Genomic DNA, 26,812 nt, shown 5'->3' with positions numbered 1-26,812 from the left:
CATTAAGGTTACCTGCTACTGGCCAGTAGAACAGTTGGGGTCGATCTTTCACCTGCTCAAAAGCTGAACCCTCATACTCTCCCTGTAGAAGGAAACTGGGTCCATTCCCTGGAGTATGATCCCGTAAAGTCTGTTCTTTCATAAAGACGGGTGCCACAATGGGTTCACACTTACCAGTAATGGCTGAAATCTTACAGCGCTTTAATGCCATGCTTGAAATTAAAGTAATGGGAGACACAACCATAAGAAACCCGCTATAAGCCGTGTCAAGTCATAAAACTGTAATGCTGTGAAAGCCTAGCAGCCAGAAATCACTGGTGATGTGAAAGGAGCAAAATAAATATCGGCTGGGTTTTTAATTAACTGCCTCTAAATAATGAAAATGAGCCAATCAGACTCCCTTTTAGTAGCGAAATACCATTATAATTTGAATATTCCTATTGATGGACAGCATGGCGCCTTTGATGGAGGCACATAAATCAGGCAGGGCTGTTTTGCGTCTCCTGGAGACCACACACCAGTGAGCCTGCTGCATCTGCCAGGCTCCGGCCTGACAAGCACAGGCCATGGTTTTTGCCCCTCGGCCTTTGAGAGGGGAAAGTGTGAAGAAGCCAGACCCAGAAGCTTCTACTCTGCGTCTAGCTCCCTTTAATAATCATCGCCATGCTACTGAGAAAAGAGTTGTGATGAAGAGGCATGCTCTGAAGTCCGGGAGATCAGAAGTTAAACCGTGGCTTACGATTACGTTATGACACTGGGCAAGTGTCCCCTCCTGTGTGCCAACATGCTCATCTCTGTAATGGGAGGAAATTTGGTCCTTGCACAAAGGGTTTCTTCTCTAAAGCCACCGGCACAGTATCTGGCACATAATATGCACTCAAGAACTGTCAAGTGGTGAGGACAGGCTTCCTGCCTTGTTCCTGACCTTGGGAAGGAAGGATCTAATATTTCACCATTAATATGATGTTAGCTGTAAATTTATCACAGGTGCCCCTTATCAGTTTGAACAACTCCTCTTCTATTTGTAGTTTACTGGGAGATTTTACTGGGTATGCATTTTGAATTTTGGCGAATTTTTTTTTTTTACATCTATTGAAGGGACCATATGGTTTTTCTCCTTTCTCCTGTTAGTATGGTAAATTACATGGACCGAAACTTGGATTTCTGGGTTAAATTCTACTTAGTCATAATCCTTTTTATAGAGATGGATTAAATTTGCTAATACATTGTTGAGGATTTTTGTGTTTATGTTCATGATAGACAGGGGTCTGTAATTTTCTTCACTTGTAGTGTCTATGCCAGTTTTTGGTATTAGGGTAATGCCAGCCTCTGAAAAGGAGAAAACATTCCCTCCTCCTCTATTTCTTAAAAACAAAATGATATATGATTAGTGTTTTTCTTCTTTGGATGCGTGATAGAAACCAAAGAAACCATCTGGGCCTGGAGTTTCCTTGTGGGAAGATCTTCTACAAAAAAATTTTAAATGATCTAATATGTGATTTAAATATGGTAATAATCAACAGGGGTTTTTTTTCCTTAACTCACTTTGGATTTGCTTTACTCTTTTAGGACCTTCTTGATTTTAGCTCTTTCTTCTTTTGTAATAGATACATTTAAAGCTATCGGTGTTTACCTAAGCACCAATTTAACAGCATTTCACAAATTTCAATATGTTTGATTTGTAATATTTTCAGTTTTAATTATTTCTCTTTCAATTTCTTCTTTGTGCATGGATTATTTAAATGTGTATTGTTTAACTTCCAAATATCTGGGCTTTCTTTAGATTGCGTATAGTTAAATGTTATTGATTTCCAATTTAGTTCCATTATGGTCAGAGAACATACCCTAGGATTTCAGCTTTTAAATTCATTGGGTCATTTTATGGCCCATACATGGTCTTTGTGAACATGACATGTGAGGTTGAAATGAGTGTGCATTCTACAGCTGGACGTAATGGTCGATAAATATCAGTTAGGACAAAGCGGTTGACAGCATTGTTTACGTTACCTGTGAGTTTATTGATTGGTTTTTTGTGTTCTTATTCTATCAATTACTAAAATTTTCCTATGATTGCAGAATTGTCTATTTCTTCCTTTAAGTTTGTCCATTTGTGCTTCATGTTTTGAGGCTCTGTAATTAGATGCATGTGCTTTTATAATAGTTATCTCTTCCATTTGTAATTATGAAATGCCCTTCTTTGGCAACATTATTTGTTCGACATCAGTTTCATCTGATATTAATTAATCGCCTCCTGCCTTCCTGTGCTTACCATTGTATCAGATATCTTTCCTACCTACTCCTTTTAGCTTATTTGTGTTTTTATACCTAGAGTGCATCTCTTGTAGACAGCACCATATAGTTATTGCTTACATTTTTATTCCGGTAATCTCTGCCTTCTTATTGGAATGTTTCATGTAATTCTTGATGTGGTTGGATTCAGATATACCATTTTATTGTTTGTTACCTGTTTAACCTCCCATACTTGTTTCTCTGTTGTTGCTTCTTTCCTGCCTTCTTTGGGGTTGTTTGAATATTCTTAGAATTCCACTTTGGTTTATCACTGACTTTTAGCTATACCTCTTTTCCTTTATTTTTAGTGGTTACTTGCTCTCTGTATAGATCTATCAATTTTCACAGGCTTCCTAGAATTAGTATTTTACCACTTTGTACAAACTGCAGAAACGCTGCAGCCATATAGATACATTTACCACCTCTCTCTTGCCATCTTTTATGCTATAGTGCTCGTGTGTTATAATTATATGTATTATAAGCCACGCACACAATGTTATAATTTTACTTTAAACAATCATGTATATATTTTAAAGAAATAGGAGGAGAAAAATAGTTTCTTAGACTTACCTAGATACTTACATTTCTTGATGATCTTCCTTTATCCCTGAAGACTCATGTTTTCCTAATATCATTTCTCTTTTGCTAGGAAAAAAAAAAAAATTCCTTTAACATTTCTTACAGACCAGTCTGGTGGAGATGAACTAAAATGTCTTCACTCCACCTCCTTTCTTGAAGGCCATTCTTCTTGTTCTAGAATTATGGGCTAATCGATTTTTTTTTTCTTTTAGTCCCTTAAACACGGTGGTCCTATAGCTTCCATGGTTTCTGATCAGTGTGCAGTCATTCACATGTATTTAATGCCAGTTTTTCTGTGGCTGCCTTCTCTTTATCTTCAGATTTATGGTAGATAGGTATAGTTTCATTCATATTTATTTCCCTTGGGATTTATTGGCTTTTTGAACATGTAAATACATGTCTTTCACCAAAATTGGAAAGGTCTCAGCCATTGTTTGTTTGAATATTATTTTTGCCTCATTCTCCCTCTCTTCTCTTTCTGGGACTCCAATGACTTATTATGTAAGACTTTTTGATATCAACCCATAGGTCCCTGAGGTTACATTTTTCTTCAATATTTTTTCTCTTTCTACTTCAGATTTCTTATAGGTCATCAAAGCTCTGTTTCTTTCCTTGCAATCTTTATTTTCTCTTTTCTTCAAATCGGATACTTTTATATTGATTTATCACACATTCACTTACCTATTCTATCAAGTCCATTCAGTGAGTAATTTATTTCAAATATTACTTTATTTATTTATTTATTTATTTATTTATTTATTTATTTATTTATTTTTGAGAGAGCATGTGTGAGTGGGAGGGGGCAGAGGGGAGAAAAAGAGAGAATCTCAAGCAGGTTCCACACCCAGAGCAGATCTCTTGGTCATGAGATCATGACCTCAGCCAAAATCAAGGGTCAGATGCTTAGCCAACTGACCCATCCAGGCATCCCAGATATTATCTCTTTTAATTATAGAATTTGTACTAGATTACTTTTTCTATGTTGCATTTGTCTGATGAGATTTATATCTTTTCCTTTATTCTAAGCATATTTTCTTTTATAGCCTTGAGCATACTTATAAGAATAAATAATATACTTGTTTGAAAATACAAATAGCTGAGCTATCTTGGGGTTGGGCCCTGTTGTCTTTTCCCTTGGGAAAGGGTCACATTTTCCTGGCTCCTCATATGGCAATTAAGTTTAGATTATATCCTGGATATTTTGCCCATTGGGCCAAGATGGCACTGGATTGTCGGATTCCTTCAAAACGGTTGACGTTTCGTTTTAACAGGCAATTCAATTCACTTACTTCAGTTCAAACTATAAATTCTCTCTTGCCTCGTATGGACAGTAGTTCAGATCTCAGTGCAGATGGCTTTCAGTCTGTCCCCCACATGCACAGTTCTGGGGCCGGCCAGAGACTTGGGTATTTGAAACACAGTTTGGGCTGTCCCTTCCCTGGCTGGCTCCTCTCCAAGAGTCCTCCCTCACCTTCCAGAAGTGCCGTTCGTCTGGCCAGAAAGATGGCCCGCTCATCTGATAGAAATCAGAGTTTTAGCCCCTTGTTCCACAAGGACTGTGACCACCCTCAGGGCAAGGGAACAAACAGAAAACTCTTGAATGCACTTAGTACTACTGAACTATACACCCAAAAGTGGTTAAGATGATAAATTTTATGTCATGTGAATTTTATCACCGTTTTTAAGAATTATTAAAAATCAGAGAACTCACCCATTTTTAGTAGCTTTTTCTGCTCCCCTCCAAAATCTGTCACTCCTCAGGCTTCAGGTCTTCGGGAGGGGGGAGCTATTTTTCCAGGGTTAAGGGTATTGTGAGAGGGTCGTGTGTTAGAAGCCTACGCACATCAGAAGCAGAACTCCTTAGGTCACTTTATTTGTACCTTTCACAACCCAAGTTTGCTGTCCTCCCAGTTTCAGGGAAATAAACACAGTGTATTACGTTTTGTGTGAATTTTAATATTCTCATTAGAAAAGTATAAGAATATTGACATAATATGACCCAACATGCAATATATAATTATTCTTTTATAAGATTATTATTTTACTGTTGATAAAGTACCAGTGTAAGATTATTACATTTATGTTATGAAAATAAAACTTTATTTTTAAAGGATTATACCTTTTTAATTTTGGTGACTAAGTGAATTATAAACTCAAATCCTATTGCCATTCAACCTTAGATGATAATTCACAAAAGCCATTTGTTAGTGCCTACATCTGAATTTCTACAGGTGACCAGTGTGCGATTATTGAAGTATGCAGTGTCATTAAAACTTCAAAGAATTTTCTGTTTTATAATAAAAGCCATCCAAAGTTTTAAGAGGCCATGCTAATTAAAAGCCTGACAGTCAGCACTTCAGGAACTTGAGCTAAATTTGGCTTAATCACCTGAAGAAAGCCAAATGGGCAGTTGTTTTAAGAGGGAGCATTACTCTAAATATTAGGAATAATGCTGAGAAATAAAAATCAGCATTGAAGCAGAACAGTTCTACAGTTATTATAGAATGCATCCTCTCTACTTTATGTTTATTTCTATGGGAAAATTAGCCTTCATGATGTATACTATTAATTAGGCAGAGCAACCCTGTCCAACAGAAATGTAATTCCAGCCACATACATAATTATTTCTTTTCTACTGGCCACATTAAATGAATAAAAAGAAACAGATGAAATTGATTTCAATAATGTGGTATGCAACCCAAAATGTCTAACATTATCATTCCAATATGTTATCAAATAGAAAATCATTTGTGAGAAATTCTCCATGAAACAAGTTTTTCAAATCTGATGTGTATTTTCCACTTACGAGACATCTCAATTTGGACTCTAAATTTTCATTGGAAATACTTGATCTGTCTGTAGATTTTGTATAATTTATAGTTGCAAAAAATTGATTCACATACCCAGACATACTTAAAAGTTTTCCAGTAACTGAATTGAGCAACTATTCTTAAATGAGCAATTCAAAAATGACAAAAATGAAATAAAATTCAAATCCAGTTCCTCTGTCACACTAGCCACATAGCAAGTGTTCAAAAGCCATATGGTGGCTTGTGGCTTCTGCCCTGAAAAGTGCAGAGTAGTCACAAGGCATCTTTCGAAGGGAAACCTACATCCCATGTCTATCCAAATTCCTAGAGACACTGTAGATGAGAAAAATTAATTAAAGAAAATCAGGTGGAGAAAAAAACTGGGTGGAGGCGAACAAAACCTTCAGGTTTGTATGGACTAGAACTTCTGACTGGTTCAGTGTTGAGACCGTATGTTAAGACCCTGCTTGGACACTGAGAAAAAGGAGACCGGAAGACATTTAAAGGTTTTACCTGTCAGTATGATTTGTACCAATTCTATTTAAATATTAGTCTTCAGGTATTCTCCTGGTTAATTGAGGAGTTTGTAATGTTCCGTTGTTTTATCTTGAGAATATGTTAGCACTCATTAATTATTTGGTCCTTACAATCCCAGATTTCAAGATATGCTACAGATTCGAGCTGTAGTAATCAAAGCAGTATGGTACTGGCACAAAAATAGGCATATAGATTAATAGAACAGGATAGAAAGCCCAGAAATAAACACATACTTATATGATGAATTAATCAATGACAAAGTATGTTAGAATATACGGTGGGGAAAAGACAGTCTCTTTGATAAATGGTCCTGGGAAAACCAGGCAGCTACTTGCAGAAGAATGAAACTGGACCACTTTCTCATACCACACACAGAAATAAACTCAAAATGAATTAAAGACATAAATATGAGACCCGAAACCATAAGACTCCAAGGAGAAAACGTTTCTTTGACATGGACCATAGAAACATTGTTCGAGAAATGTCTCCTTAGGCAAGGGAAACAAAAGCAAAATTAAATTATTGAGACTACACCAAAATGAAAATCTTCTGCACAGTAAAGGAAACCATCAACAAAACAAAAAAGCAACTTACTGAATGGGAGAAGATAATTTCAAATGATATATCTCATAAAGGGTTGGCATCCAAAATAAGTAAGAATTTATACAACTCAACACCAATAATAATAATAATAATCTGATTAAAAATGGGCAGGAAACCTAAATAGACATTTTTCTTTTTTTTTTTCTTTTTTTTTTTCAATATATGAAATTTATTGTCAAATTGGTTTCCATACAACACCCAGTGCTCATCCCAAAAGGTGCCCTCCTCAATACCCATCACCCACCCCCCCCCTCCCTCCCACCCCCCATCAACCCTCAGTTTGTTCTCAGTTTTTAACAGTCTCTTATGCTTTGGCTCTCTCCCACTCTAACCTCTTTTTTTTTTTCTTCCCCTCCCCCATGGGTTTCTGTTAAGTTTCTCAAGATCCACATAAGAGTGAAACCATATGGTATCTGTCTTTCTCTGTATGGCTTATTTCACTTAGCATCACACTCTCCAGTTCCATCCACGTTGCTACAAAAGGCCATATTTCATTCTTTCTCATTGCCACGTAGTATTCCATTGTGTATATAAACTACAATTTCTTTATCCATTCATCAGTTGATGGACATTTAGGCTCTTTCCATACTTTGGCTATTGTTGAGAGTGCTGCTATAAACATTGGCGTACAAGTGCCCCTATGCATCAGTACTCCTGTATCCCTTGGATAAATTCCTAGCAGTGCTATTGCTGGGTCATAGGGTAGGTCTATTTTTAATTTTCTGAGGAACCTCCACAGTGCTTTCCGGAGCGGCTGCACCAATTTGCATTCCCACCAACAGTGCAAGAGGGTTCCTGTTTCTCCACATCCTCTCCAGCATCTATAGTCTCCTGATTTGTTCATTTTGGCCACTCTGACTAGCGTGAGGTGATATCTGAGTGTGGTTTTGATTTGTATTTCCCTGATAAGGAGCGACGTTGAACATCTTCTCATGTGCCTGTTGGCCATCCGGATGTCTTCTTTAGAGAAGTGTCTATTCATGTTTTCTGCCCATTTCTTCACTGGGTTATTTGTTTTTCGGGTGTGGAGTTTGGTGAGCTCTTTATAGATTTTGGATACTAGCCCTTTGTCCAATATGTCATTTGCAAATATCTTTTCCCATTCCGTTGGTTGCCTTTTAGTTTTGTTGGTTGTTTCCTTTGCTGTGCAGAAGCTTTTTATCTTCATAAGGTCCCAGTAATTCATTTTTGCTTTTAATTCCCTTGCCTTTGGGGATGTGTCGAGTAAGAGATTGCTACGGCTGAGGTCAGAGAGGTCTTTTCCTGCTTTCTCCTCTAGGGTTTTGATGGCTTCCTGTCTCACATTCAGGTCCTTTATCCATTTTGAATTTATTTTTGTGAATGGTGTGAGAAAGTGGTCTAGTTTCAACCTTCTGCATGTTGCTGTTCAGTTCTCCCAGCACCATTTGTTAAAGAGACTGTCTTTTTTCCATTGGATGTTCTTTCCTGCTTTGTCAAAGATGAGTTGGCCATACGTTTGTGGGTCTAGTTCTGGGGTTTCTATTCTATTCCATTGGTCTATGTGTCTGTTTTTGTGCCAATACCATGCTGTCTTGATGATGACAGCTTTGTAGTAGAGGCTAAAGTCTGGGATTGTGATGCCTCCTGCTTTGGTCTTCTTCTTCAAAATTCCTTTGGCTATTCGGGGCCTTTTGTGGTTCCATATGAATTTTAGGATTGCTTGTTCTAGTTTCGAGAAGAATGCTGGTGCAATTTTGATTGGGATTGCATTGAATCTAAATAGACATTTTTCTAAAGAAGACATCCAGATGGCCAACAAACACATGAAGAGATGCTCAACATCACTCCTCATCAGAGAAGTGCAAATCAAAACCACAGTGGGATATCACCTTACACCTGTCAGAATGGCTAAAATAAAAAACACAAGAAATAACAAGTGTTGGCAAAGATGTGCAGAAAAAGGAACCTTCCTGCACTGTTAGTGGAACTGCAGAATTGGTGCAGCCACTGTGGAGAGCAGCTTGGAGGTTCCTCAAAAAATTAAAATCAGAATTACCCCATGATCCAGTAATTCTACTACTGGATATTTACCCAAAGAAAAGAAAAATACTAATTGATAAAAATATATGCACCCCTATGTTTATGGAAGCATTATTTATAATAGCCAAGATACAAAAGCAACCTAAGTGTCCATGAATAGATGAATGGGTAAAGAAAATGTGCTATCTGTATCTAGATAGATAGATGGATAGATAGATAGATAGATAGATAATAGAATATATATTGGAATATTACTCAGCCATAAAGAATGAAATCTTGCCATTTGCAACAACATGGGTGGATCTGGAGGGTATAATGCTAAGTGAAATAAGTCAGTCAGAAAAAGACAAATACCATATGATTTCATACATACATGGAATTTAAGAAACAAAAAGTGAAAAAAAAAAAAAAGAGACCAAAAAAAAAAAAAAAAAAGCCAGACTCATAAATTCAGAAAACAAACTGGTGGTTACCAGAGGGGAAGTGGGTGGGAGAATGTGTGCAATAGATAAAGGGTATCAAATGTACACATCATGGTGAGACCAGAGCAATGTATAGATTTGTTGAATCATTATAGTGTATGCCTGAAACTAATATAACACTGTATGTTAACTATACTATGATTAAGTAAAAGAAAAGAGGGGTGGCTCAGTCGGTTAAGTACCCAACTTCACTCAAGTCATGATCTCACAGTCATGGGTTCCAGCCTCACGTTGGGCTCTGTGCCGACAGCTCACAGCCTGGAGCCTGCTTCGGATTCTGTGTCTCCCTCTCTCTCTGTGCCTCCCCCACTCGTGCTATCTCTCTGTCTCTCAAAAATAAATATACATTAAAAAATTTAAAAAGGAAAAGAAAAGAATTATTTGGTCCTATGGATAGCTCCTCTTTCTGAAGTTGTAAGCCCTGGCCCTAATTCTGGGGACCTCAGTATCTCCTAAGATTCCCTCCCTGCAGGAGGTAGATGCTTACAAAAACTTTGTTGATGGAGATAACTGTAGAGTGCTAAAGGGCCATGACATTTGCATAGGACATTTTTCACTCTCCAGGCACTTCAACATCCATTACTTCCCCTAAAGGACAAGTAGGGGTTAGTTGAAGTAGATTCCAGATAATGATCATGGAGTGGATCTGACTGAACTGCACCTAACAGCTGTGGGCAAACAAGAGCCCTTCATTTTTAAATAAGATTCTCTACCCTTATTTGACAGTCCCCTGTTCCTGTTTGGCAGTGAGAAAGGTGTGTGTGCCCATGTGGTAATTGCATTCGGGTCAGTAATTTTTGAGACACAGAGTTTTAACACATTCTTGCCAAACATTAAAAATTCAGCCATTATGGGGTGCCTGGGTGGCTCAGGCAGGTGAGCGTCCAACTTTGACTCAGGTGGTGGTCTCACGGTTCATGGGTTCAAGCCCCACATTGGGCTCCGTGCTGACAGCTCAGAGCTTGGAGACTGCTTCGGATTCCCTCTCTCTCTGCCCCTCCCTTCCTGGCACTCCATCTCTTTCTCAAAAATAAATAAACATTAATTTTTTTTTTTAATTCAGTCATTATGAACTCAGTCACTATCCTAGTCAGTGTGGTTTCCTGGCTCCCTCCCTCATCCTCCCATGTGGTAACACCTGACCGGAACTGTGGACGCCTTGGGATCAACCAGCGAGGTCAGCAGGAGGGCAAGGGTGTGGCTCCCACCGGCAAGGGCACAGCAAACGACAGGACGAGGAAAGAGCCATCTCATAGGCCAGGCAATGACCTGTACTAGCCTTCTGCTAGGAATGAAGGCACAGAAATGCCATTATCAAGAGGAAGACATGACGGGTCCGCAGGCAGGGTCCTGTCCCACCAGCGCTGTTAAGGCTGATATTCTTTCCCCTTGGCAGCCATAACACTCTTCTGTGGTGGCTCCGTGGTGGCTCACAACTGTGTCTGGAAGCATGTAAGGGTGAGATTGACTGGCCATCGTGCTTTGTGTTCTCCCCACACTCAGAACAGACACCTGTTGCAGCCTTTGAGTACTTCCTTGTGCTTAATTCTTTAGTCATCTGCCTCCTTCTCCCATCTGTGAACACAGAGCTAGTCTCTGATTCATCCGGATCTCTAGCCCCTGGCCAGGTAGGTCAGCCCTTCAAGAGATGCAGGTTGGTTTCACTGTAGGCCGGAGTAAGAGCCTGGTCCATTGTAAATGCTCAATAAATGTGAGCTGCAGTGAATTTTATAAATTATTATTCACTCAGCTGCTTTTAACTATATTATGTATGCCTAGGGAAGGTTGCTGAGTGAATGACGAATACAGCACATTTTTGTACCTGGAGTCCTTCAACGCCAGACCCCTGGGCACCAGGCAGAGCAAATGACCGTCTGACATCTCTTTAAGTCCTACTTGACCTCATTGTGACGAGCTGAGCCAGGGGGACTTCTTCAAGTCTCTCAGCATATAGATCGGTTGTTATAGCACTTGTTTGTTCAAGAGACGTTGCCAAATAAGGAAAAATGCGTTGTCTTCATCGGTTTTTCAGCAATGCAATAACTAGTGTTAAATCTTCCAAAAAGAAAGGGAATTTTGATCTTGGAATGTAGGAAGATGGCTTTTTAAATAAAAGAGTATGTTTTCTTTTGCTCAATACTAAGTAGACAGAAAGCTATAAATGGTGACGCCTCCCCTCCCCCTGACTTTGGTGTCTCAGAGAAATAAGGTACGCTGCCAATATGCATTTAGCTACTTGTAGGCTGGAAGCAGGATTTATTATTATCGCAATAAGAAAAAGCAGGTAGACCTTTATACTTCGCACGGTGCTTTCACATTTAGTGTGTCGTTGCAGCCTCTTGGCACTTTCAGGATTAGGCATGGTTCATCCTCAGTTATATGAAGAGGGATTTAGGAACCAGCCAAGGTCACACAGCTGAGAAGAACAGAGCCGGGGACCCCAAACAAGGTCATCTTCCCGCCACCCAGACGCACGAAGGACCAGCAGAAGTGACGATCCATTGAACCTTCCCCTTTAACTTTCTACTTGGGGATATTTTAAGTTTTCATCTGGAGCAAGAGGGCTTAAAATCAACCCTTTCTTTTTTAAAGTATAGATTTATCTCTGAATTCAGCCCTGATCGGATATTCTGGACGTGATGGCCTCTTGATGTGATTGGCATTTGTCCTTTCCCATTTTATTGTACTTAAAGTCACTGCAGATGGCTCCAGCTAGAGGTGTAGGGTATACTTTCAAAAGCACACCCTCCCAGCCCTCTGGCAGCGTGGTCAGGGTTCACTGTCTGCCGAGCGTGCCTGCTGGAGGCCACAGCCTGCCGTGGAAAGCAGATGGCATCATCCCCATCTGGAGGCACCTCACCACTCTGGAGAAGAAGCCTTTACAAGGTCTATCATTTTCCGCAGGTCTGGGGCCATGAAACTGACCTGGCGTTAGCTCCAACAGAAGACTGGCTACATGCTTGGGGTACAGTGTTTCTCAAGGGGGGCACCATAGCCATTTTGGGTAACATGGTTCTCGGAGCTGACTATTTAGCACCTTTGACTCTTGCACAATAAAGGCCATTAACAACCTCCAGCCACCGACACAAGCAAAATCAGACAGACAAAGCCAACCTACCCCACAAACTCTCCCCGTGAAGCAGTACCGGGCCTGGATGAGACTTTGGGGACACAGGATATAGTCGTTGACCAGGGATGTTCAGGAAAGCAGGTGTGTGTAAGCTGTGGCTGACAGGTGCCAGGTATTTCAAGGAGCAGACTGTTCTTGAATGATTCAAAATATTTCTGCTGACGAAATGATCTCCACATTCAGCCCCTTCAGCTCTCAAACCTGAACAGGGAATTTGCCAGAAGTGGGTGATTTTTCTTCAGTATAATGGCAGTGATAAGGGTTAACACGTATGTAGTACTTAACTTCATATCAGGCACTATTAAATGTTTTGTACGTATTAACTCATTTAATCCACCCAACAACCAAAATTGCTGAGGTGACTATTACTAATATCGTCTCATTTTACAGATGAAGAAACAGGCACAGAGAGGTCGGTGACTTGCTCAGGGTCACACAGGTGGTTAACCAGACAGGTAGGGTTTGAGTCCAGCGTCTTTGGCTCCAAGAGCCATCAAGTTCTGCCTAGTTGCACCGACTACAAAACCTTCGATTGCGAGATACAAAGCACGTTGTGTTGCTCTGAGATTCTGAGTTCTCTGAGAGGTGACAGGTTGTGTTTTTAAGCATCAGGAACGGGATATGGAATCATGATCTGGGTGGAAAGCGTAGTTGGTAAATTATAAGGACGGTAATTCTCAAGCTTTCTGGTCTCGGGACCCCTTTACACTCTTAATATTAAGGACCCTCAACAGCTTTTGTCTTTGTGGGTTTGTGTCTATTAATATTTACTATATAAGAAATTAAAACTGAGAAACTTCCAAGTCCTTATCTATTAATTCACTTAAAAATAACAATAATAAATTCATTACATGTTAACATAAATAACATAGTTTGACTATATTTTCCAAAACAAAATAAGTTAGTGAGAAGAGTGGTATTGTTGTTTACATTTTTTGCAATCTCTTCAATGTGTAGCCTACTGGAAGGCAGCGAGATCCTCGTATCTGCACTTGCCTTCAGTCTGCTGAGATACATTTGTTTAGGTGAAGTATGCAAGCAGAAAAAAATATAGCCTCGCCCAGGTATGTAGTTGGAAAAGGGAGGAAATTTTAAAAATCTTTTTGGATAATTGTAGATATTCTTCTCGGATACAACACCAGAACTTCATAAGTAATAGTTTCTTAAAGGTTCGTTATAATAAGGAATCTGAAATCGCATCAAGGAACTTACCATATACTGACCACTACATTAAAATGCACTCGCTCTTTTTAAATTTTTTTTTCAATGTTTGTTTATTTTTGAGAAAGAGAGAGACAGAGCGTGAACGGGGGAGGGGCAGAGAGAGAGGGAGACACAGAATCCGAAACAGGCTCCAGGCTCTGAGCCATCAGCCCAGAGCCCGACGCGGGGCTCGAACTCACGGACCGCTAGATCGTGACCTGAGCTGAAGTCGGAGGCTCAACCGACTGAGCCACCCAGGCACCCCTGTACTCGCTCTTTGAATGGCTCTTTTACCCATAACACGACTGTGCAATACTACACACTGATCGTTTGGAAGACAGTGATTCCCTGGCAAGTACATCTTTCAAAACCCGATGTATTTCATTCTACAATATCACACAGTCACCCTCATTAATACCACTAACCATCTCATCAGAAAAGTATTAATATATTGGTAAATGGTTAAAACTTAATGTGGCAGACACAAGTTTTCCAAATTAAAAGCTCTCATTTTGTCACTGGCGACAAATCCTACCGGTTCTTTTCTTTGGAGTGACAGGCTTACTTTTAAAACAATGTCCGCCACACCCTCCAATCTGAATAAACCTAGTTTGCCTAACAATCATTCTTCCAAGTCAAAAAGGCATTCCATGAAAAAAGGTCCTAGTTCAGCTCCCACTCAACCCACACAAATGCTTTTCTTAGAGCATACTTTGCTGTGCAAGGTCCTTTACCTATACTTTCCATTTTGTTCCACAGAATATGAAAAAGATGTGTACTCAAGCACTGAGATTTAACTAAATCAATAATATTTACTGCATGATTCAAGTCATTGTGTTTTTTTCCAAAAAAGTTTATTATTTTGAGAGAGAGAGAGAGAGGGAGAGAGAGAGAATCCTATGCAGGCTCCTCTGTGGTGTCAGTGCAGATCCCAATACTGGGTTCCATCTCATGAAGTCAGATCATGACCTGAGCCAAAATCAAGAGTCAGATGCTTAACCCAATGAACCTCTCGGGTGCCCCTCAAGTCATTCTTAGGTGAAATTGGCTTTTTTTTTTTTTTTTTTTTTTTTTTTTTACTTTTTTTACTCCAACTCTATGTGGGAAAGAATTCAGCCAGGTCTACTTAAGGCACAGCACGTTTGTTCACTGTTGCTTTTGTACCATCAGTACAAGTTATCACCACAGTGAAAAAGTCAAATAATGCATTAGTGTCAGTAGAGAGCTAATTTTGACTTTGTGGACCCGGCAGAAGGGGTCTCAGGATCCCAGGGGTCCACAGATCACACTTGGAGACCCGGTATCCTAGAATGTCACACTGGCCCAGTGATAGGCAACAAGAAAGAACAAAGAAGGTGCTGGAGTTAGAATCAGAGGGTCTAAATCCGTCCTTGATCTGGTCCTTACTATCACAGTGGCTTTGGGTGAACTAGTTGATCTCTCTGAGACTCAGTTTCCTCATCTGAAAAATGGAATCAACACAACCTGCTGTTCAAGGGTATTCAAGGTTAGGATCAAAATATATTCTAAAAATCTGTTTCATTCCCCCATTCATGCATCAATTTCATTCCTTTGCCCCAGACTCTTCCGGGAGGACTTGAGCAGCAGCTCCGGCAGTGTCGGCCGAGGTGTTGCAAGGGTGCACTATGGGAGGAGAAGGCACCTGTGGGGCAGACAGGGGTGCGGAGGGGCGAGAGCCTCATGCCCCTCCCCCCAGCCCTGCAGGGGCCCATCTTCCGGCCTAGCCTTTCAAGGGGGCCTTTGGGGAAGTCGAGTTCAGCGTCCTGGGGCCACAGTCAGGGCAGGTCACAGCCAGAGGCCTGGCAGCCTAGTGCTGCCGGCCTCACTTCCCCACAGCGCCCACTGCTGGCTGGCGTGCGTATCCATCACTGCGCTACTCTCCTACCCATGAAAGCACATTAGAAAGCCACTTTTTAGAAGTGACATGTTTACATGGACACCACCACTTATCGGCACCATTACAGACCCTTTATACACATTGCCCCCCACCCCGACTGCAGTTCTTTATTAGTAATAACACATTCCAGTGGTAGACCTCACAAAACATGGAGGCAGCCCAGTGAGTCACATACCAGCACCCGAGCCCGCAATTTTAAATATCCTTCCGCCTTCACGCTCCATCCCGGGACCTTCCTTCTACAGATCTTCTCTCAATTTGTGGTCTCTTAATTTGCTACTCGACGCCGTTGTAAGTAAAGACAGATTAGAATGCTAAATTATGGGCATGAATTTTACCATTCATCTATATACTATGCAATGCCAGTTGCAAATGCAAATATAAGAGCAGTTAACTGCTGTGCAGAGTCTCCGAAAATTACAGAATTCACATTTCATAGCTCACGTGTGCCTATGTATTCAGTTCTTTACCAGAGCATTGTAAATGCCACACAAACACAAACGGCGCTCGACTGTGTTTATTTTGCTTCTTGATGTGCACACATTTTATCCACGCTCTCTACCCTCGGTTTACTGGTAGGAAGGGCAGCCCCAAACAAAAGGAACTGCAGGGTGTCCTAGCTTTCCTCCTCTCTGCCGTCTTTAGCCTAAGTGTTTGACTACTACAGGGAAGTACCATGAGTAAGAAAAGACAAGACAGAGTTCTTTGGTTGGTCATGTTTCTTAAAACATCCCTGCCTTCCTTCTGCATTCAAAGCAATTTTGGTTCGAACAGGAAAGGTACCTCTCGGGATTGTCCGCTGCCTGCTTTCTCAGTCCTGGACACCATGCGCTTACCTTCGCACTGCGTCCGCTGAACTCCCACACAGTGTAAGGGCACTGAGTTTCTGTGCTCACTGGGTATCCTGAGTGCTGGAAGTAAATGGGGCAGACAGAACAATGGATCGTTGTCTCCTCTGCTCCCGGACTTGCTGCATTGTCCCATCAGACTTCAGGTACAAAACGCAAGTTCAAAGACAAAATGATTAAGAATTCAAGATGGCAACAACAGAGGTTTAAACCAAGCTCAGGGTCCTCTTAAGCATGGAGTGCCATGTGGCTCTCAGGTCACATGCCCGTGAAGCTGGCCCTGCCCCAGGGCCTGTGCTCCTGCCACCCTGGCCCCTGCAGGCCTGGTGGCCTCAAGATGTCCCTTCCCGCTGAAGGGCCCCCAGGGCATCTGCTCCTCTGCCTGAAACTCAGTTTCCTCCCTCCTGGCCTGGGCATGTCCCTCCTTCTCCTCCTGGGATCTCAGCTCAGCTGTCGCATCCTCAGGTAGTGCTCCCCGCCCGGCAGACAGGTCAGAACTGTCTTAGTACCGCGAAGCTCTCCTTCAATCACGCATCATGATCACTGTTCTTTATTTAGGGATGTCATCATCAGATTGCTTATTGTCCCCCACGCTGAACTGCCAGCAGCATATATGCTAGGACTGGGTTTGGTTTTGCTCATCCATGTTTCACCAGTGCTGAGCACGCAGTCCCTAATCAATACCTACAAGGTGAATGAATGGATAAAAAACTGAATGCGTGTTTTTGCAACAGGAGCACAAGTATCAGATGAAGAGGTGGGATGAGGGCCGCATGAATTCTAGCTTTTGTTCAAAAGAGGCTAAATCCTGTCTCATACTGAGCTGGTGAGACTATGTGAGCATCACATACCCTTGTTTCCTTGCTGTCTCCTCTGGGTAATGAGTGCTCAAGGATTGGCCGTCCTTGTGTTATAAGGGATCCAAGTGCTTTCCTTTGTGTCTCTGGTGCCACAGGCAAGTTCCTGGTGCTTGCTTGGCTCTCCGAAAGTTCTGGTCCATTGAACTGAACTGAGCTGGCCTTGGATGAAATGTGTGGCCCCGAAGCTTCCTATGTCTCTCCCTCCCCTGTGTCTCCTTTTCCTCTGTCCTCTCCTTCCCTCTTATTAAGGATTTCTGAGTCTTGAGAACCATTTTAGTTGTGATCAAATGTTTCCAACAGAAAATGACCCTCATTTATTTTCAGTTTAACTCAACTCTTCAAAGAAAAATGGTCTGATTGGTCCTATAATCATGCAGTGGTGGGGCACTCCAGAGACTGCCCCAGAGCCAGGTTGGGCACATTTGCTGGTAATATTCCCACGTTGGCCTTGATCTTGGGAATCACAAGGCAGGCACTTCAGAAGTTCGTGCATTCAACAACAGCCAACTCAAAGCAGAAATTAAACGCGAGAACCAGATGAAACCTACCCTTCCGCCCTGAGGGCTGCAGGTTTAACCCTGTCCAAGAGGCAGTACAGTGTCACCCCCGACCCTGAACAACAGTGACAGAGTGTGAATCGGCCCTCTTGGTGGGGCCCAGTCTGCAACCTGTCTGTCTTGTCCATGATTCCACACCTACATCTGAGAAATGGCCAGGAGGGGGTGTAGTGAAAATGGAGTGCTCATAATGAAATTGAGGATCGATGAAATAATAAAAAATAAAAGCCTACAGGTAAGATTGGTATTGATTGACCATCTCAGAAAACATTGTTAGTGAGAGATCAGGGCATGCTTCCTATATGTAAAATGGGGGATTTCTCTCCAGAGGGAGACCTGAATGGGAATATAGAATGCTACTGGAAGCAATCCCCAGTGCAGTGCCCTTGAAATTACGGGGCTGCTTATGGATGGTGCGGTGGAGGAGAAAGGGCCCGGCTCAGGGGTCAGCCAGCCATACCTGGGGTTTACACTGTCTTCAGCTCTGTGACCTGGAGCAAGTAGTAACCTCTCTGATTCTGATTCTCTTCCTCCTCCTCCTCTTCCTCCTTCTCCTCCTCCTCCTTGTTCTTAATTTGACAAATCGGCATAAAGCACCTGCCTCCAGGTTTGCTATGAAGATTGAATAAGGTCACCCAGGTGGAGATCCGGAGCTCGGCACTAGGTACAGAGCAGGTGTGCCGTCATGTTATCCCTTCTCCCCACAGCATCAGGAGACTGTTCCTCTCTGGAACAGCTGGCCAGGGCCTGGACTAGAGGCAAGAAAACACCTGATTGCCTCCAGAATGAGGACCCCCTTAAATTGTGCACACTAGGCACCTCACCCCGGTGCCAACAGTGTTGGGATGCATCAGAGTAGATGCCCTCCTCCAACACCATCTCCTGGGCCATTTTCTATGTGACACAACTGAGACCCACAGTCGTCATAATTCAACTACAGCAGTGAGTCAAAGTGGAAAACCTAGAACGTGACTCGAAGCCTCCAAGTCTGTGGGAGGTTCCAAGTCTGTGTTTTACCCCCAGCAGCCTAGAGATGAATTCTTTGCTGCCCGTGTCGTGTGATGTTTACCACCCCCCCCTCCCTTGCACCATGAGTGGTCTTTCTGGACATCTACACACTGTCTCCCTGACAAGTCAGGAAGAGAACGTGTCTCAAGTTTTCAGTATTTCACAAGGCACTTACTACACAGCTTACTTGCAGTCGGGGTTCAAGAAATAAATATCCATCAACTGAGAAAAAGAAGATGTTTTCATGGCCTCATAATTTTAATGCAGAGAAATAGTTATAATACACATTAACCCAGCTGAGGGGGAGAAATGCATTAATTTCACAACATGTTCAGCTCTTTAAGAAGTTAGCTTTTCAGGCTCCACGGGGCTTCTGGAACTCAGACTCACGCCTGCTGTTTTGAGAGAAAATTGCACCTGATTGGTGCCCCTCTCCCGCCAGGGAAGTGGTGGGTGGAGAGACTTAATGGAGGCTGGAGGGGTGGGAAGCTGGCTGCAGCACCATGGGGCGTTTAAGCCAGGAGGAAAGGACAGAGCAGAGCTGCTCACATTTAGTGAGCAGACAAATAGCTCACCAGGGAACCTGGTTTAAAAAAAAAAAACAACACAACAACCTGTAATCTGATTCAGGAGTCCAGGTCAGGCCTGGGAGTCTGTATTTTCAACGAGTTCCCCAGCAATGCTCACGCTGGTGGTTCAAGGGACAAACAATTATGCAAGCTTTGGCCTTTTTCTCCTTCGTCTACAGCCATTTATCTTTAGGCTGTGGGCAAAATCCTTGTTCTCACACCAGGCGAGGGCAAGCGGGAAAGCAGCAAACTAGGACAGTCACCAGCACCCCCCACCCCCGCAACTGTGACTCCCCTCCTTTCTGCCGGATACACTTGATGGGTGACATTTCCATGTGTGAAACGCTTCAACTTTACCATCCATGAAATGAGCATGTTGACCTGGGTCTCTGGAGGCCTCTTTTTCCAGTGTGACAATTCTTTGTGTGAAGGAAACGGCCTGGAGGTTTGGGGTTTGCAAATCTGGCCCAAGAGAAGCTCTGTCTTCCGTCTGGCGATTCTCAGGATCCCCATTCACTGTCTTCCATCCTCCTGCAGGGGAAATTTGCGCGTTCAAGATCCACGGCCAGGAGCTGCCCTTTGAGGCCGTGGTGCTCAACAAGACGTCGGGAGAGGGCCGGCTGCGCGCCAAGAGTCCCATCGACTGTGAGCTGCAGAAAGAGTACACATTCATCATCCAGGCCTACGACTGTGGCGCAGGGCCCCGGGAGACGGCCTGGAAGAAGTCGCACAAGTGAGTGGCCAGAGAGGGATCCCTGCACCCCTATCCCCCCCGCCCACTTCCCTCCCACCCTTCGGTACCACACCCTGCTCTTCAGGTCTGTATACCCAGTGGTCATACCACGGTTCTTCTGCCAGCTCCCCGGGCCCCTGCAGGCATCAGCACAGGCAGAGTCCTCCACCTGCAATACTCTGCCCCTGTGCCTCCCTTGAAAATATTCCCCTTCCGCCATCAGGACTGTATTCAAGTGTCACTTCTTCCGGGAAGCCTTCCCTGAGCCGGCCCATCCCTGCCGAGCTGGTTGGGACCTTGTTCTGGGTTTCTGCCATGCCACACGCATATCTCTGTCCTGGCACTTTTTAGTTTGGGTTGTAGCTCTCTCCCATTTGGAGTTTGATCCTGAACCTAACTCAGAGCGTGGTTAAATTCCTTCTGAAAGGAAGAGTGAATGAACAGAGGAGGAGGAACCGATAAAGGAAAGGGGAGGCAGTCTAGAAGGGATCGTTGCTTAAAACTGGGTAACCGGGAAGGCCAGAGAAGGGGCGGATTCATCTCCAAAGCAGGGCATTGGCAGGTAGAAGCGTCTCCTGTGGGAGGGCGGACAGAACACTCAGACAGCAACCATCCTGACTGGCTGTGGTTTCTCTGCTCCTTTGGCCCTGGGACTGACCAGAGTCAGTGCCCACGGGAGGTGTGGGAGGACAGTGTCATTCTCCCTTTACTGTCATCTCTTCCTTCCGGTGTGTGGTCCCAGGGCCGTGGTCCATATCCAGGTGAAGGACGTCAATGAGTTTGCTCCCACCTTCAAAGAGCCAGCCTACAAGGCGGTGGTGACAGAGGGCAAGATCTATGACAGCATCCTACAGGTGGAGGCCGTGGACGAGGACTGCTCCCCTCAGTACAGCCAGATTTGCAACTATGAGATCGTCACAACTGACGTGCCTTTTGCCATTGACAGAAATGGTGAGTGTCCTGAGAGGGCCCCCCTGGGGGGAGGGGCAGGGAAACAAGTCCACCACCCCCTCTCTGAAGGGCAAGTGAAGGCTCTGAATGTCCATGGCAGGTGATGACTCCCTTGCCATCCGTGAGCTAGGCTCTGTAACCCAGAACTCAGCCCTGCACTAGAGTGGATGTCCTTAGATTATTAGCACAGCCAGGTTGAAGATACCCCCCAGATACCTCAGAAACCTGCTCAGTGAGTACAGCCCCAGAACTCATAATGCCACACATCTGGATACTTAAGACAGGATGGCTTTCCATGCCGTCAACTCAGCCATACCTGAGTCCCTTTCCTGCACCATAAGTTGTGGCACTACCCCCCACCCCAGCCGTCTGCTTCCTGCTCCCAGGAAAAAAGAAAAAAATGCTAAAAGAGAAGATGGAGATTTTTGGAAACACCTTCTGAGCTTAGAATCATTTAAGAATCTTTTATATTCTTGTCAATGTCCTTTGAGAATTTCTACTGTAGTGATAACAATGAAAGAATGAAACCTCCCACCACACCCCAATCCCAAACTGAACTTACCGAACTGAAACCAGTCCTATAAAGCCCTTTGTGCATTTCCCCATCACCATTCGCAAAACACTTGTAGTGCAAACACCTCAGCCAGAGGCCCAGTCAACTCCGCCCACATTAAATGCAATTTTCAATAACTCCATGTTAATCAGATGATAATTATTTGCCAAGTGTATTATTTGATAGCATGAGTGTGTGCTTATAGGTATATTATCCCCACCCTGTTTCAAATAGGATCATAGAGTACTGCACAAAGATGCAAAAGTTACAAAACCTGAAGTTCCTCTACCCTGTGAATTATTTACTGAGTGCCAGGCATAGTGCTGGGAACTGGGAACGGAGTGGGAGTGGAACTCAAAACCGACGTGGGCCTGCCATCCAGTGGAGCTTACCATCCAGTGGAAAGAAAGTCGAAATGAAAACTAGAAAGTCAGGTAGCACCAAGGGTGAGGTTGGTGCATAAAGCATGCCGTGAGCCAGAATTAGGCAGTGGATTAACTGTGAGCCTCCCGGTAGCCGACGCCTAGAGGGAAGTACCATCAGTGACCTGCTTGCCAATATTCAGTGCTTCCCGTGCTCCTTGACATTGAGATGGGGGAGAAACGTGTCCTGGGACCTGGTCTTCTGCATCCTGAGAACTGCAGCAGGTTCCACAGCGGATGGGAGCCAACAAGACACCCTCATCCCTGATCTCCGGTGGTTTGTGATCTGCCTTGGAAGATGAAATCAGCATTCTTATAACAGACAAAGATAAGGCAGTTTCCTTATAAAATGATAAACCACGTGGGAATGTTAGAAACCAGCACATTGCGAGATGCTCACTGTGTGGAACACAAGATCAGTGCCTCAGTGCACAAGAAAGTAAAAGAGAAAATATTGGACTGGAGTTAAAGATTGGTTCAGGACTAAGAAGTAGGTAATTTCAATTAGTAGGGTCTGTCAGAACTATTTCCTGATGGCTTTTCCTACAAGCCCTGTGAGGCGGCTGGCTTGTCCCTACCACACAGATGTATGTCTCACACACATCAAATACACGCACATGCACACACCACCCTATAAAATATACAACAATTGATTTGTATTTTTCTGTTCCCCTATGATCAGCTGCGTGGTCTCTGTCCACAAAAGCTTTGGAACTTGGGGGGCGATGAGTCCTTGGTGAAGAGCGTGACCAGACAAGCGGAGATACCTGTGATGAGTGGTCAGGCTCCACTTGACTTCCTGCCTTAGTTCTGGAAAGCCACAGCCCAATGAGAGTTGAGATGCAAATCCTTTCATCTGAGGGTAAACTGCCCCAGTCATGAAGATAATTACTCACCTTGATGAGCCATTTCGCTAACATATGCCAATTTATTTCCCTAGCTGTCTCATTAAAAGTGAGTAATGGTCTTTTGCCAAGCCTCTGCCTCCAACGTTGGTTTACAACAGAAGATGAAGAGGAGAGTGGGCACTCCCAGGGAGTGTGGGCCCCCGACAGCGAGGTTTACAAAAGCGGTTCTCCAAGTAATGAAGGCAGGACCCAGGGACAGACACAGAAGCGGCAGCTCCCCATTCTAATGAGTTTCCCAATTGGCCCTTATCCATCATTTCTCCCAGCGACCTTCCCGTCTCCTTGAAGAAGTTCTTTGTATGCACATCAGAGAAAGTACTGCTGAGTTCGGGGTCCACTCATTGAAACCGCATGACGGCAGGTAGATGGGTCCTGGCTCCTCCAACTTGCCAAGCTCTTTGCTTGTTGGTGAAGGAAGGGAACAGGGCAGCAGCGGAGATCGAAGACATTCCATGGATTCAGCCTGGGCTGTCTTAACCCAAAACTCAGCCTCTTTCTACTAGAGGTCTTTGGCCTCCCCACCTTGAATTCCTTCCCCATGAAATCATGGCGGGAACCGTCCCTGCCCCCTTGTGGGGTTGTGAGGCCTCAGGGAGGCTGTGCCCTGGGGGTGATGTTCACGGGGTACCCGGCACCTAGGGAATGCTTCATTCATGGTGCCATGATTATTAGATGTTTACCTGGGTGGTTGGGACATAAAGCTTCTTCACTACCCACCCCCCCCCCCCGCCACACCCCATAGATTTCCAGGCTGAAATTATAAGCAGGTAACTGAGTCACCACTCCCTCTTAGGAAGTTCCAGATCCACTTCCGATGGCTTCTTGTTTCCCATCTCCTGGCACTTGGCTGGTCTCTTTGAGATCAGTAGGGACCAAATCCTTATTTCCGTTGAACAGATGGAAAAACTGAGTCCTAAAGTATTAAGAGCTTGCCTAACAGCACCTGTGACCCCGGTGGCAGAGTTGGGACTGGAACCCAGATCACCTGAGCATGGGCCTCTCTGCCTTTCCACCAGTCATGTGATCACACTCCTCAGTGATATTTGACAGGAATGCTTGGCTATGGTATTTAAGTTCAAAACTATAAAGTTACATCTTAGTCCTACATCCATTACATGTGTGAGTGAGTGTGTGTGTGTGTGTGTGTGTGTGTGTGTGTGTGTGTATGGGAGAGAGACAGAGAGAGACAGAGAGAGACAGAGAGAGAGAGAGATCTTTGATAAGTTACTTAACCCTTGCCTCAGATCCTCCCCAGTAAAATGGGAATTAAATCCCGTGCTCAATGCCATGCCCGTGTGAGAGGCTGGGTGCATTGCCAAGAGGGGGCTCGCCAGCGTGTCTGCACAAACCACGCTCTCAGCCACACTTGGGAATGGCCAGAAGGAGAAGCAGGGGTCTCCACGACACGACACCACTTGGCAGACTTTTCTCCTTTTCCAGCAGTTCCGTGGTCGTTCCCCAGGCAGCCTCTCCTGGGCAACAGGGCTGCCCTGGTGAGTCAGGAGACTCCGCCTCCTCTGGGCCAAGTGTGCCCTACAGTTGGCTTATTTGAAAGTAAATGCAAACATTTCTTTTCCATCTGAGTAGAAAAGTCACGCTTGCCCCTTGTGCAGGAAATTCGGAAAGCATAGAAAAGTACAAGAAGGAAGTAAATCACCTGTAATCCCACTAAAGATAGCCATTATTGATGTTCTACCAGTACTTTTTCTGTGGGGTTTTTTCTAACAAAAGTAAGGTTACACTCGCCTTGTTTTTCTTTACCCTGCTGTGTTCACTTAACATTCGATAGTATGGATTTTTTCCACCCTTAAAAATGCTTCATAATTACCACGTTCAGCGCTAAAAACATTCTATCTGGTGCACAGACTCTTTTACCTAGCTCTTGCCTTACTATCAGACATCCAGTTTATTATTTTTCACTGTGGGAAATAATGCTTAGATGAACATATTTGCACCTGTATGTGTAATTTTTATCATTTTCCCGGAATCAATTTCTTAGATGTGGAATTGCATGCCCCAAAGGTATGAACAATTGCAAAGTGACTGGCCGGTATAACTTTCCAAAGGGGTCATTCCGATTTTTTAAATGTTTATTTGCTTATTTTGGGGAAAGAGACAGAGAGAGGATGAGCAGGGGAGGGGCAGAGAGAGAGGGAGGCATAGAATCCAAAGCAGGCTGCAGGCTCTCAGCTGTCCACACAGAGCCTGATGCAGGGCTGGAACCCATGAACCTTGAGATCATGACCTGAGCCAAAGAGAGATGCTTAACTGACTGAGCCACCCAGGCGCCCCAGGGGCTATTGTGATTTAAATTCCACTGAAGGGAGGCTGCAGGCCAGTGTGCTTGGCTCCTGGCACCTCCATCAGCCTCAGTTTAAAAAAAAAAAGAACACCTTCACTAATACGCATGGTACATACTAACTGTTCTTTGTGAATTAGCTTCCCCAGGTTCATTTGGAGCAGGGAAATGGGCCCAGGAACCCCTAGTCACCTGGGCTAGCTAGGAACTCAAGTCTCCTTCTTAGGCACTGCTGGGAGAAATCATTCAAATATGGAAAGAAGAATACACTTGTAACAGAAGCAAAATGGGTGACTTTTTGAGCTTCCAAAAAATTTTAAGTATGTGTCTTATCCACATAGGACCCTCCCCAACACAATTGGTCACCACATTATACACTCATTTTTGACCTAAGGCTTCAAATTCCGGGCTCTGAAACCCATTCTCCCATGTGTGCAGCCGGCGGTCGTGGAGAAAGTACATTTGTTTCTCAGACAGTTTCATTAGGACTCGCTAGGGTGTGCGGTTGCCGCAGACTGGGCCAGGGATTGCCGCCTGTGTGTTTATTTGTCTACCACAGTCAATAGCGTTTGGTCTGCTTAATGTCACACGGCTTGTAAACCCTGAGCCTTCCTCTTCCGAGAGGCGTATCTTTGGAGAGCCATTTAACCATAAGGAAAAGGAAAGTTAAAACTTTTTTGTTCAAAATTCAATTTGATGCTGCTGCAACATCGTTCTTGCGGTTATTTTGCAACGCTTCCACCTGCAAGAAATCCTCCCCCGTGAGCACTATAACCACAAGCTAGTTTGCTAACAGAGCCCACAGGGAACATCACCAACCCAACACCTAGCCGCCCCAGTCCTGGGGGGCCCTGAGCTGAGACCGAAGCCAAAAGGTGGGGGGGGGGGGGTAGTGAGAGGGATTCTGAACACCAGGCACGAGGCCAAAAATATATCAAACCCATTTTTATTCAGAGATTTTTGAACGGCTTTGTTAAACTAAATTTTACTTCAAATCAGTGGCTGCGGGTACATTTTTAGAAACGGTCTGGAGCTGACGGTGGAATAAAAGATCCTCATTCTTGGTCCAGTGTCTCAGACGCTGGACTCTCACAGGAGAAGCCCTGCTCAGGGCCTGGTACTGAGGACCGTTTCACTGGTATTAGGTGATGAGTGCACCAGCTCTTCGGATCTTTAAAACATTATGTGCCTTTCGTAATTCCCCAGAGGCTGATTCATGTAGTCCCTGTTGCCTCCGCTCACATGAGCCATAGACATCAGTTGGAATGGAAGAAAGCTCATTAGGAATTTTTCCCTTAGTTTTGATGAAATATAAAAATATACCTGAGTCGGCCATTAGCACATTGGTTTGTTTTTAAGTTTCCATTTTCTTTCTTTTTTTTTTTTATTTATTTTTGAGACAGAGCATGAGCAGGGGAGGGGCAGAGAGAGAAAGACACAGAATCTGAAGCAGGGTCCAGGCTCTGAGCTGTCAGCACAGAGCCCGACGTGGGGCTCGAACTCACGGACTGTGAGATCATGACCTGAGCTGAAGTCGGACGCTTAACCGACT

The 26,812-nt window shown here is 43.8% G+C and overlaps 1 protein-coding gene across 3 annotated transcripts in view; it reads left to right on the top strand.

The window, feature by feature from the left end:
* Window positions 1–26,812, top strand: part of CLSTN2 (calsyntenin 2) — a 615,839-nt gene that overhangs the window by 452,742 nt on the left and 136,285 nt on the right. For all 3 annotated transcript variants that reach the window (XM_045503479.1, XM_045503480.1, XM_045503481.1), the window contains 2 exons: window positions 19,932–20,127; window positions 20,870–21,078. In XM_045503479.1, coding sequence (XP_045359435.1) covers window positions 19,932–20,127; window positions 20,870–21,078 — 405 coding nt within the window. The remainder of the gene's footprint in view (window positions 1–19,931; window positions 20,128–20,869; window positions 21,079–26,812) is intronic.

The sequence above is a fragment of the Leopardus geoffroyi genome, chromosome C2 (genome assembly GCF_018350155.1).
Source record: "Leopardus geoffroyi isolate Oge1 chromosome C2, O.geoffroyi_Oge1_pat1.0, whole genome shotgun sequence".
Classification (NCBI taxonomy): Eukaryota; Metazoa; Chordata; class Mammalia; order Carnivora; family Felidae; genus Leopardus; species Leopardus geoffroyi.
The sequence above is the reverse complement of the archived record's forward strand: the minus strand, read 5'-3'. Positions and strand labels throughout refer to the sequence as shown.